The sequence below is a fragment of the Spodoptera frugiperda genome, chromosome 7 (assembly GCF_023101765.2).
Source record: "Spodoptera frugiperda isolate SF20-4 chromosome 7, AGI-APGP_CSIRO_Sfru_2.0, whole genome shotgun sequence".
Taxonomy (NCBI): Eukaryota; Metazoa; Arthropoda; class Insecta; order Lepidoptera; family Noctuidae; genus Spodoptera; species Spodoptera frugiperda.
The window spans coordinates 10,156,258-10,169,917 of NC_064218.1; the positions used below are offsets into that span (position 1 = coordinate 10,156,258).

General features: G+C 35.0%; 1 protein-coding gene across 1 annotated transcript; it reads left to right on the top strand.

The window, feature by feature from the left end:
• LOC118266296 (nicalin-1) lies at positions 1-9,852 on the top strand. Its single transcript, XM_050694668.1, has 10 exons — positions 1-308; positions 967-1,154; positions 1,485-1,671; positions 2,619-2,749; positions 5,296-5,508; positions 6,010-6,234; positions 6,918-7,085; positions 7,820-7,913; positions 8,213-8,342; positions 8,754-9,852. Exons 1-10 carry the CDS (start codon positions 134-136, stop codon positions 8,893-8,895), a joined length of 1,653 nt encoding a protein of 550 aa, XP_050550625.1. The 5' UTR covers positions 1-133; the 3' UTR covers positions 8,896-9,852.
• Positions 9,853-13,660: the final 3,808 nt, after the last annotated feature.

The following is a 13,660-nucleotide window of genomic DNA, read 5'->3' on the forward strand; positions in this document are numbered from 1 at the left end:
ATCACTAGTGTCACGCAAATGGAATGTCATTGACCGACTTATCACACGTAGGGTTTCTAATTGGATTATGGTTATAACTAAAAATCGGTTTTAGTGTTAATTTTGTTAACTGAAAATACAATTAGTCACCAAGATGTGGCTAGACGAGGCGGACGGCTTTGCCGAGATTTTTAAGGGCTACTTGCCCTATTATTTGCTTGTGGCTCTACCTATTTTTATCATAATGTCCCCTGTGAACCCGGTGGCTGCTTCTCATGAGTTTTCCGTGTACAGAATGCAACACTACGACTTACACACCGTTCCCCATGGTAAGTTCGCATAGTTCAATATATTCCGACTTCAAATCAAAAAATCGATTCCGACTTTGAGGTTATATTACTTTGGCTACTTTTGAGGCTGTTTATTTTATACCTGTCATCTTATCGACGTGAAAAAAAAAATTGCCGGACAGCCAATCGTGAAAATGGTGAATCGAAATAGTTTGCATCATTTTAGTAATTCAATTAGATTTTAATTAGCTCTATCATGAAATAATAAGTAGGCACCTACGTTTTTGAAATATACTTTGAAAACGATAAAATTATGGATCGTAAAAACTAGTAAAATTCAAATAGGTAATAATATTATGTGTATTACTAAAACAAGTACATTCTTAATTTAATTTAAACTTCAACTTAACCACAGGACTAATCATTTATTATTCTTACCTAAGGAAATAATTAGATTTTCCTTATTTGCCAACAATACTTGATACAATACATGTATGTATACATAGTACACTTATAATTACAAATTCTCATTAAGCTTAGCTCATGAATTGATTAGTAAATATACAAAAATTTAATTAACAAGAATAACAAAAACTATTAATATCCATAAAGAACTCCATTGTTTACAGTACATAGTATCAGATTAAAATACAATCCAGATTCAACAGTCACAATGTTTTTTATTCTTATTACGTAGGATGCCGCAGTGCAAGCTTCAACTTGGAAGGTCGCTCTCTAACATCGTGGAGCACTTCTCGTCACTGCGTCGTCGCTAGGGTTCAGGACATCAGCATTGAACAGTTCATGGAGATTCGCAGCAAAGCCGGAGCCCTACTGCTGGTGCTACCCAAAAACGACACTGTTCTTACTCCTGAGGAAAAAGAGGTACCTATCACATAATACTTCAATAAAATTGTATTTATGTAAGTAGGTTATTATTAAAATTATACCATTGATGGAAATGTTCAATCTAGACTTCCAACTTTTTATAAAAATGCTGCCACTTTTTTTAGTTTTTTAAAGTTTTGTTGCTATTTAGGCTGTGAGGATAATAAAATGAACCATATTTTTCAATGTATTATAATATTTGAGTCAGGTTGCATAACAAGTTAAAAATCTAATAATTATGTGATTAAAATTACAATCAGTTAGTTTAATAAACAAAATGTTCCTTTCTTAATAAGATATGATGATATTCCATATAAATCTTCACAGCACATCCAACTCCTAGAAATGGCAATGATCCAACAAGAAGTGAGTGCCCCAGTCTACTTTGCTCGCTGGTCTCCGGACTTCGAGGATATTCTCCGAGACCTACAGCACAGCTTCATCACTGATGACAAATCAGGAACTGCTCTGGAAGCTATGATGAACTCTGTGTCTTCTAATGGATATCAGATTGGTAAGAATTGACAAATTAGTTTTTGATAGTATAATCTTTTGTTACACAGTTGTTAACATACATACTTAGACAAATATTTGCTTAGATGTTCATAAAACAGGAGTCTAATAAAGTAATTACTGCAGGACTAAACCTATTGCCCAATAATTTGGACATAATCTCAGACTTCCTTCTGTTATTTAAACTTAAACCAGAATATAGTGCTTCAGATCAGAATCCTTAACAAACATAGGTGTTACAGATATTTTAAGCATTTGTTTCTGCCATATTAGAAAACATACAAACATATCTATCAAGAGCTACCTTACTACTTTACTTTCCTTCAAAGATATGAAAAGATTTGTTTTTATTGCTATCTTGGTTGATATCTTGTCCTAAATCATAGAATAAATATGAGATAAAGCCTATCAGAGGAAAGTAACATACATAGGGGTATTTAATTATTTGTTTTAGGCTTAGTACTATTGTCAAATACATGTTTTTGTCTACCAACTTGATACTAGCTGGATAACCTGAGTGTGTAGCCAAATGCTATTTTAGTGCTTGTCTACTTAACTAGGAGAGATACTAATAGCTGTCGAAATTGATGCCATTCCTATATATATAATTTAGTTTTACACTCTATTTGAAGACAAGCACTGAGTCTCTGAAAGTCTTATCAGATGAAGTTTCGTAATTTGAACCATATTTTGATATGTTAAAATTAATAAAATTAAAAATAAAATTTATAAAAGCCTAGTTTTAGTTGCAAGACAATCCAGCACTACATAATATAATCTGTTTTGTTTTTCATTTATTATATTCTAATGACCAATTAGCTGATGAAAATGGTAATTAAGGATAAATTCAATTGACTGTTCACAGCTACTTTCTTGCTATCATCACAAAATGTAAATATTCTAAATTATCCAAGAAACAACCATTTATAATTTAATCTCATTCCACAGTGGTGTCAGCCTCAACTCCCGCTAAACTGGACTCCAAGCCAGTGACCCTACATGGCAAGCTGGTTGGTCGCTCCGGGTCAGCACAAACTATCGTCATTGCGGCTCACTATGACTCTTCCGCTGCTGTTCCTGTAAGTTTACCTAACAGAATTAAATCAAATTAGATCATAGAAGTTTATTGTAAGGGAGGTATTGAAAGAGAGTTCACTGAGAATAATAAAAGGCGTGAAGATAAAAAAAATACAGTGAATAAAATTTCAACTGAGATGCCATTTGAGTAGATACAATTCGACCAAACATGCTTATTTAGCTTCATATGTAATATACCTATAATTGATTTGTTTGCTGGAGTTATGATTCATTCATTGTTAATTTGCATACCAGCAGTAGGTCAAATAGTCTAGTCAATTTAGGAATTCACCTCGGAATTCGAGATACCCAGCTGTAATTTTGTATATACTTGTATATTGACACCCTAAAACTTGTTTCAAAACCTACATATGGTAGGGTGTAAGCAACCCTTAAAATTCAGGGTCAAAGGGCCCAAAAATCGTTATTTTGCGGTTTTTTCGAAATATCTCATTTCCTATGGGGTTTTTGGTAGTTGTATTCAATAGCAATATTGTGGAATACAAAATTCTCTACAACTTTTGTCTAAACTTTTTTTTTATACGGTGAACCGTTTTCGAGATAGAGGGCGGAGAGCGCGCGGTCACTGCATCTCTTCAAAAAATTTTTTTTTCGTCTAACCTATCCGTGATGGTTGTCTATGGATAGGACATAAAAAAATACGTCATGGTTCCTAAAACCATTTTTCGTCAAAATCAATCGTTTGAAAGATAGACGCTTCCAAAGTGGAAAAATGAGGTCTATCGAACGTGTCCTGCCCTCTGACTTTTAAAATAAGTGAGTAAGAAAACTAAAAAAAAAAAGTAATTTAAAAAACTAAAAAACCCGACTGCGTTTCTTTATAATATTAAAATGAAAAAACCCTAAAACAAAAGTAATCGTAAAATTTAAGCAGTCGGGACCCATTCTAAATATAAAGACTTTGTGAGGGCACATACGGCTTGCTTTCTAGAATGGGTCCCGACTGCTTAAATTTTACGATTACTTTCTTGTTTTAGGGTTTTTTCATTTTAATATTATAAAGAAACGCAGTCGGGTTTTTTAGTTTTTTAAATTACTTTTTTTATTTATTTATTTTTAGTTATATTATTTTTTCATTTTGATATATCTAGTGTCACTCTGACAGTAAATACGAATCAAACGACCCCTATAAAGCGGAAATCCATCGAGTCGTTCAGGCTAGAGAGTGAGCAATATTCGAATTTGGCGCCAAAAATCCGCCATTTTGTTTTTTTATTATTTTTATATATCCAGTGTCACTCTCACAGTAAATATGAATCTAACGACACCTCTCAAGTCAAAATCCGTCAAGCCGTTTAGGCTAGAGAGTGAGAAATATTCGAATTTGGCGCCAAAAATCCGCCATTTTGTTTTTTTTTAAATTTTGATATATCCAGTGTCACTCTCACAGTAAATACGAATCTAACGACACCTCTCAAGTCAAAATCCATCAAGCCGTTTAGGCTGCAGAGCGTGCCAAACAATTATACATACATACATACATACATACATACATACATACATACATACATACATACATACATACATACACTCGAAAAACATAACCCTCCTTCTGGCGCAGTCGGGTAAAAATATATGCTGTAGATTTTAATGGAAACTTTCAACGAAAATTGGTTTGAACGAGATATCATAATTAGTTTTTAAAAATTGATACATTTTTAAAAAAACTCACTCAGTTTTCCACTTTGGAAGCGTCTATCTTTCAAACGATTGATTTTATTAAAACTAATTATGATATCTCGTTCAAACCAATTTTCGTTGAAAGTTTCCATTAAAATCTACAGCATAGTTTTCTTACTCACTTATTTTAAAAGTTAGAGGGCAGGACACATTCGATAGACCTCATTTTTCCACTTTGGAAGCGTCTATCTTTTAAACAATTGATTTTGACGAAAAATGGTTTTAGGAACCATGACGTATTTTTTAATGTCCTATCCATAGACAACCATCACGGATAGGTTAGACGAAAAAAAAAAAATTTTGAAGAGATGCAGTGACCGCGCGCTCTCCGCCCTCTATCTCGAAAACGGTTCACCGTATAAAAAAAAAGTTTAGACAAAAGTTGTAGAGAATTTTGTATCCTACAATATTGCTATTGAATACAACTACCAAAAACCCATAGGAAATGAGATATTTCGAAAAAACCGCAAAAAAAACGATTTTTGGGCCCTTTGACCCTGAATTTTAAGGGTTGCTTACACCCTACCATATGTAGGTTTTGAGACAAGTTTTAGGGGGTCAATATACAAGTATATACAAAATTACAGCTTTGTATCTCGCATTCCGAGATTCTTACCAAATTTAACCTTATTTGACTGGACTAAAATTGTTCTATTATGATTAGAAATTAAAAGATTTTTTTTTAGTAACCTTACTACATACTTATGCTAAGGTCTATTTAACTGGACAAATATTTGTGCTTACAAGAACAGGAAACAATCCTACTACTGTATTTTAATTGAATTTGAATACAATTAAGAAATACTCAAAACCTTGACCACTTAAAAATTCTTTTCTTTACCAACAGGAACTATCTCAAGGCGCAGACTCCAACGCATCAGGCGCGGTTGCAATACTGGAACTGGCGCGAGTATTCTCTCGCCTGTACAGCAACGCGGCAGTGAGGGGCGCTCCCTCCATACTCTTTGTACTGACGTCTCTGGGACACTCACTCAACTACTTCTCAGCTAAGAAGTGGCTCGAGGAACAGCTGGATTCTACGGACGCTGCGTTGTTGCAAGTAAGTTGTTGATAAACTGACTTCCAATGGTAGTTAGTACTTGAAAGCATGGTGTAATTATATCAGCCCATTTCGATCCCATCTTACATAAGCCACTCCATAAACATATATTTATTTGGGTTTATGGATGGATCGAACCTGTCCGGACGATTGCTTTTTAGGACAAAAGACTTATTGTCGGCGATTATATGTTGGTTTACAATTTCTAATATCGTTAATAAGTTTGGAGTTAGCCAGTTGAGAGTTGCGCGATTGTTTTTTTATAAGGCAAGAAAGCACACACTCCACCTGAATAAGTGATTACTGTGGTCTATGAACGTTTGCAACACTGGAAATTACATGCGCTTTGCAGACCCTTAGGAAACCTATTTACTCCCTTATTTAAGTGCCTTTAATACAAGCATCTCTACTAGCTATATTTGTGCAGAACAGCCGATAACATAATTAATTTAGTATGTCTCACGAAAGTTACAATAAAATCATAACACATATTGTTCACAGGACGTATCATTCGTAATGTGCCTGGACTCGATATCCTCGGCCCCTACAATGACGATGCACGTGTCAAAGCCCCCCAAGCCGGGCGGCGCGGCCCACTCCATCAAGTCGCGGCTCGGAGTCAACATCAACCACAAGAAGATCAACCTCGCTGATGAATTACTCGCCTGGCAACATGAGAGATTCAGTATTAGACGGATGACTGCGTTCACGCTTAGTTCTTTGCAGGTTTGTCTAGATATTTCCATAATGCTCTTATGCCCGAGTACTGAAACGCTACTGTTGTACTTAAATACACGATATTTAAATACACTATCTCTGTCATTTTATAAAGAATTGATAGCGACCGAACTAGAATTGAGAGCATCTTAAAATTGAATAAGGTTTGAGTATTCGGGCATTAGTGTTATAATTAGAAAAAAAATGTTGTCATATCAGTTACAAAGCATCTGGCGAACATAGGCCTAACAACGACTACTAGACTGCACGGACTGCATTGTGGCTGGGCGACAAGCTGCTAGGTAAAGTGCCTAGAGTTCACTTCCCGCACAAAACATTTCCGATTGTGATGTGCATCTGATACTATAGGTTTATTTCCACGACCGGATAAAAATCCAGTAACTATGTAAATATGAAGAAAAGATAAAAGATGAAGAAAAAGCAGGCTATTTGATCAGTCACTTGGAGTCCAGTGCCTCCTTGCGTCCTTTATTAATTTATCATACAATTATACTTGCAATTTATTACAAAAGGTAGTTACCCTAAATACTTGCAGGTTAGTTAGGAAATTTCTGCAAATTGACGCGGACACTATAGTACAGTGCTCTCACAATCACAACCCCACTGGTGAACACTTGGCTGAGATAAAAAGAATATAAGTAAATAATAATAATAACAAATTTACCCCACAGAGCCACAAAGACCCAGCCCGCAGCACGCTACTCGACACTCCGTCGGAGAGTGCCATCAGGAACCTCGCGGACAACATCGCGCTCACTGCCAGGGCCCTCGCCTCGCACATATACAACCTCACCGATGAACTCAACCAGGAGGATGCTGAGCTGTATAATGATGCTTTGGTAAATTTACAGTATTATATTATGTAACTTGCCTCGTTGGCCGAGTGGTTGCAAGTGCGACTGCCGGGCAAGGGGTCTCGGGTCCAATTCCCGGGTCGGCCGAAGTATTACTGGGCTTTTTTCGGTTTTCCGAAAAATTCTCAGTAGTAGCACGAAGTCTGGAATTGTGCCCGGTATATGGCAATAGGCTCACCACCTATTACATGGGACTTAAATTGTGAAATGTGGGTGTACATTATATTATGTGCTATAATGTGCACCTCTGCCTAGCCCTTCGGGGACTAAAGGCGTGACGTTGTTATATTATGTCCTAGTCTTTCTCAGCTGGGCTATGTCTACTGCTAAACCAAGATCCTTCCTCGTATAAAGGAGTTTACTATAATATCTATGTGTGTGAGAGCCATGCTTCGGCACGAATGGGCCGGTTCGACCGGAGCGATACCACGGCCTCGCAGAAAACTGGCGTGAAACAATGCTGGCGTGGTGTGAGTGAGGTTACTGGAGGTCCAATTAAGGGGAGTGATTGGGCCTCGATCGTCCTCAATTTTCGTAATCTCCGATTCCCCAAAAACCCATAAATTATTAACCCCCAAAAAGCCGGCAACGCACTTGCAACGCCTCTGGTGTTCCGAGTGTTCTTGGGCGGCGCCGATGGGTTACCATCAGGTGATCCGTCTCCTTGTTTACCGGTTTATATCCTAAAATAACTAATTTGTGATTATTATTGTTTATAGGGAGTGGACGAGGCGGCAATAAGACATTGGTACACATACTTATCGTCACAACCGCGAGCACCTCAGGTTGTCACCACTACACCGCCTAATGCAGGTACTAATTGTATTACTTTTTTAATGGTTGTGAAAGCGGATAACGCTTTTGGATATATGCTCCATGTTATAATCAGGTAATATTAAAATTGATTGATACCTATACTGCTCACTGATGTGGATTCTACGAAAAAAAACCTCGATTAGTTTCAATACGCACAGGGAGTCACATATTTGCTTTACGTTTTTCTATCCCTGTTTCGTCGACCTACTTCTTGCTTATGTAACCACTAAATAATGAGTTCCAATTGTTCGTGGGTTTAGTTTTTAATGCTAATGTTATTCCCCTCTTTCCTACAGGAGTGACAGGCGCCCTAGAGCGAGCCCTGTCCCGCTATATGGACGTGACAGTGAGCACCCACACCGTGGACAAGCGGGAACCTGAGTTCACACTGTACGGACCTACTAGGGCGTCGCTCTATGTGTATAGGTGAGTGTTTTATTTACATGTTATATCTTTTTATTAGCAATAGTTTTCTTTGTCTTAACGTAATGCAGTTACAAGAAAGCTATGCTTAGGTCGGTTTATATCTGACGTGAAATACGTCGATTGTATCATCGGCCGTACTGACGCAAATTGAACGGTCAATTGTTTTTCTATACATTTGTCTGTTATGCGACCGATGATACGAACCGACCCTTACATGTAACCATTGGTTGGCCTATGAGCATGGTGAACAATTTATCAATTTATCACAGAACAAAAATAAACATCCAGGTGTGTTTGTTTCCTCCCATTTTGAAATACCCAACAAAATAAAGCAAAACCAATCAATTCTCAACTTTCAAATCTCCTTACCAAGCTTCAAAATCGTCTAACAACAAACATTTTTCTTCACAGTGTAAAACCAGCGGTCTTCGATCTAATACTTACGTTAGCGATAGTAGCTTACCTAACCATAGTCTACTTTGCTATACAATTGTTCCCGCGATTCTACGAAGAATACGCTAAAATAGTTACAGGTAAGTCCAAAGTACACTAGCTTCTTCCCATGTGGTGTGGAGAATGTTCCAGAACGATCCAAGATGGCCGCGCTAATATTATGTGTAGGTGACACTCGCTAGATGTAGTTTACGTGTTCTATACGAATGTATTTTAAAAAAGAGTGTTGGTTTTTGTTGTTAGATGTGTTTGTAATAATAGAGTAATGCTCTACTAGTTTCGAGTGATACCGGGACTCATATTTGTGGGTAACGTAAGTGCAGATTTAATATCTATTGCCGTTGCAATAGATTATAACCTTGTTAGGTTAATGATGTCACTAGACATAAACATGGTATTATATTAATATCTTTAAAAAAAGCATTAAATATAAATATTACTTAGAATTACTCAATTGCATATAAAACATCTAACAATATAAACCAACAAATAAAAGGATTGGTTGTACACAAAAGAGATAATGAATTGTTGATACAGTTTGATGCATTTATTTTTAAAATAGTTGCAAATCTATACATTTTAATAGCATAGCTATTTGTCCTAAAGACTCATTGAAGTGCAAATTGTTCTAGCGTTATTATAAGGTTTAAAAATACAGTTAAAACTACGTACTACAAAGGGAATATGAATCCTATGACATATAACTTAACTTTCAATATTGATTGTCCGTACTCAAATCTTTAGTCAATTTTAAAGTAGTTATTCTAAACTGATTGATATGAAATTTTGTATACACATGTAACTTTAATGACAATACATTATAAGTCAAGTGACGTCACTCTAAATCCAAGATGGCGGACTATGTGTCCTAAGCAGTCGATTGTCAAACTAAAGCTCTTATAAATAGGGTTCAATTTCGTATGTTGTGGTACGTAGTAACACGATTTGGACTTCATTCCCACACCACGAAGTCAATCTTAGTGCATAAGTGTTGAACAATTTGATTTACATATTAAAGCGTAAGTTTTCACAAAATAATTTATGAAGAAAAAGAAAAGCAAAGAGAATGGAATAATTTTTCATATTATGATACCTAATTGTTTATTTATGATGATACAGATAGCTATATCGGTGTTGTTTTTGTTCATTCTTTCTATTTTGCTATGGCTGTCTTTGTCTGTCACATGAAATTAGAGCAGGACAGGAATAATTTGACAGCTGTCAAACTCTCTTTGTCTCATAAATCGAGAAAAGTTTGTGATACTCGACACTGGCAGAATAGTCGACAACCTTGTATTGGAAACTCGGTTGCCATCAAGAAGAAAAAAAAAAGATAGTAATGTCATGTTCTGTCCTTTTCTAAAGTTCTATGTGGGACTGAGATAGCAATAGGATAAGTTTGATGATGAACAAAGACACACTATTGTTAATCGATGAAGAACTAAATTTTTGTCAGTGGAATGGTCTACCTATACAATGTTACCTATTTAGAATAATACCTATGTCAGAGTATGGAAATTAAACATCTATTTAGTCCGTCTGTTAGATGATGAAAACATATTAGACACGTATTTTTTGTTAAAATAGAAAAGTATTCAATAGTGAAAGTAGAATGACGTGATGTCATGTTATACCTATTCCGAAAAAAGAACATACTTGTACAATATTTTTCCATCATCTACCAGACGGTCATTATAAAGAGGTTTTGTCGTCATACCTAATATTTTATTTCTTATCTGTTGTTTGTGTGAAATGTTACGTGAAAATGAATGTTAAATCATTACCTACATGTACCCTTAGTATAAGTTTGCTTTACGATTAACAAAATCGAAACGAAAACGCATTCGGCGCTCTGATTGGTTGGTTCACTCGTGCTGGCCAATCAGAACGCCGAATACGTACACGTTTCGTTTCGTTCAGCGTAAAACAAACTCGTACTAAGGGTAAAAACAATTTGACTGACAATTTCGCCGTCGATAAAAATATTGATACTGTATTTATTCCAAGCTAAGGCTTATATTACCTTACCTTATACCCATATAGTAAATTAATTTTTAAAACAAAGCTTGCTTTTATATGTTGATTATAATATCTGTTTGAATCGACGGCGAAAAATTTAGTTCTTTCATGTTCCAAAGGCGTTTCAATGTGTTGTGATTATAGTCCATTTAATTTATAACTAAAATACTCGGTGTGCCTCCTATTACATGGTACTCATAACATAAGTGGCGAAAAGTAGCTCTGCTTAGCCCTATGGAGATTTTAAGGCGTGACGTTATATTACAATTAATACGACGTCTCTGCTTACCTCTTACAGAATGAATATGATCAAGCTGAGCTGATTAAGCTAATTTATACAGACAACATTTTTAATGGATTTACAACTTTAAGTCAAGATAATAAGGTTGTAATTCTGTTTAAGATATTTAACAGGTTATAGTTTTTTTTCTATCTATTGTCACAACACAATGTGAACGCCATAAATAAATATAAAGAGTATTTTTACAATAGAGCCGCGAACCAAGGAGTTTATATATCGTGCATAGAATAAGAACGAAAGCAATACATATTTCCAATGTTTTTAATAAATAAAATTAAGAAAAAATATAATTGTGAAAAAAATAATAAGTAATAATTTATTGAAAAAAGTGCGTATTTATCTCAGCTAAGTTAAAGTATTAGTTTTCATTCGAAAATGTCCATTTAGATGCCAAAATTAAATGTAATTTTTATTTATTTATTATTTTCTTGAAATGGTAATGAAATGATAATTTGAATTTGGATTCTGTAAATGTTCTAAAACATGCCTTTAATCATTAAAAGCCAGTTTCAGGGTCTCTGTAGCTAAAATTATTCATCAAATAAACTTTAAAATGCAACGGAATTACTATGTATCTACAGATGTAAATCATACTCAACTTTGTTACCAAACTGTAAAGTTGAAATTGCAATAAATTAAAAGTAACTTAAAAAGCTGACGTCCTTATCAGCATATTAAGTTAACTAAAAATCACGATTTACTCACGTAAATTAATGGAGAAAAGCTCTACTAATTTTGAGTCACAGAAGGACTCTTCGTGCAGTGTGAGCATACGTAGCGACGTCGCGCAGCCTACTCTCTACAGTAGGCTCTGTGACTCGAAACTAGTAGAGCTTTTCTCCATTAATTTACGTGAGTAAATCGTGATTTTTATTTAAATAAAAATCATCATGGTGCCTCATCATAGAAACTGGCTTTTATTAAAGGGCATATGTTCAACAAATTTACATTTTTGTCAACGTTTTGTTAAACTATTTGTTTTATTTTTTAATAGAATAGATATCTTTATTCATATTATGCTGTGGTTTGGTTGACCGTCCTTCAAACATGTTCCTTATGTAATATTTCATGCTACAATTACCCTTCCAATTTAATTTTACTTGGTGCCTCATAATTCCATGAAATATAGAAGACAAAATTACAAAAAAAATTCAAAGCTAATAAGGGTTAACGTTTTTCTACTCATCATATGACACTAATAACATAGTAACATTAGCGCGCTTACTCTTGACGCTCTGGAGCAAATTTATTAAGAGGACCCGGTGCCCCTTTACAGGTGTTGAGGGTGGCCACCGGGGTTTAGGGTGGTAGTTTAGTGAGGTAAAACTCCCACACTCCCTAGTCTTTTATCCCCAAAAAGCTAGGCGCCTTTTGAAGGTTTCCCCCCGTCATCAAAAATAGAGGGCTTACTATTGAAACTAATCTCAATATTAATGCAACTTAATCTATTGGCAGTCAAAGACTTGATAATTATTCAATGTCAAAACTATACAATCCCAATCGTATCTGTTATTATCCTTATAACGATTTATCAATCAATTTGTGTGATCTCAATTATCATTGTTGTCTATAATTTTCTTTTATAATCTTAATTAACATTTCACTTGGAATTTAGGCACCAAGTTAGCGGTTTTCCTGTGATGGTTAAGTTAAATTATACTATGAGTCGTAGCAAACTAGCTCAGAGAATTTGGACTTAATATTAACTATTTTATAAATGACAATCCAATCTCCACTTTAGTGTTGTTAACTAATTAGTTAGACTGAATTAATTCATTAAATACTATTAAAAATGTCAGACTTAGGGCCCGGCCCCACTTCTACGTTGCGCTACGTCACTCGTACGCATATATTAATCAGGCAAGATAGCGGCCAAACATCGACCCATTAATAGTCAATAAAACAAAAAATGATGCTGTCAGACGACGCAACGGACAAAACTGTGAGCCTGGGGCCTCACATCACAGGAGAATCGCTAATCCGATTTGCAATGTGATAAAAATATATTGTTTTTTTTTTTGTGTATGGCAATGTTGTGTTTTCCAATTAGTTTTACCAAATAGTCTAAGGTTTCCATATCCTATGGTTTTGGGTGCATCTAATTTGATCGTGAACAGGGACAGAGGGAGGCACACACTTTTTATGATTTTAATTCGAAATGACCAATTTTGTGGTTAGTTTTGTGGTTAAAATGAATTGTGTTTGTGATAATTTTTATTATTGCGATAAGCGTTTGGTGAGTGTGGTCGGTGATTATTTTAGATTATTAATTCGTAATGTTGTTGAATTTCCAAATTCAACAACATTACGAATTAATATAAATTTATATTAATATGAATTTGTTGAATTCGTAAATTCAACAAATGTCCTTTAAGTTCTTTAAGGACATTTAAAATTGTAATGAATTCTGAGTGCGTTCAAAAAATCTAATGTATTTATTTTTTATCAAGCTGATAATTGATATAGTACTAATATCAAGGACTGCACATATTCTTAAAGTAACAACGAATAAGAGGTAGAAACATATTGAGCAGTGTACTACGTA

Coding starts and splice junctions, on each gene's coding strand:
- LOC118266296 (XM_050694668.1), top strand. CDS start 134: ATGTGGCTAGACGAGGCGGACGGCTTTGCCGAGATTTTTAAGGGCTAC. Junction 1,155..1,484: donor TTACTCCTGAGGAAAAAGAG/GTACCTATCACA, acceptor AAATCTTCACAG/CACATCCAACTCCTAGAAAT. Junction 8,343..8,753: donor GCGTCGCTCTATGTGTATAG/GTGAGTGTTTTA, acceptor TTTTCTTCACAG/TGTAAAACCAGCGGTCTTCG.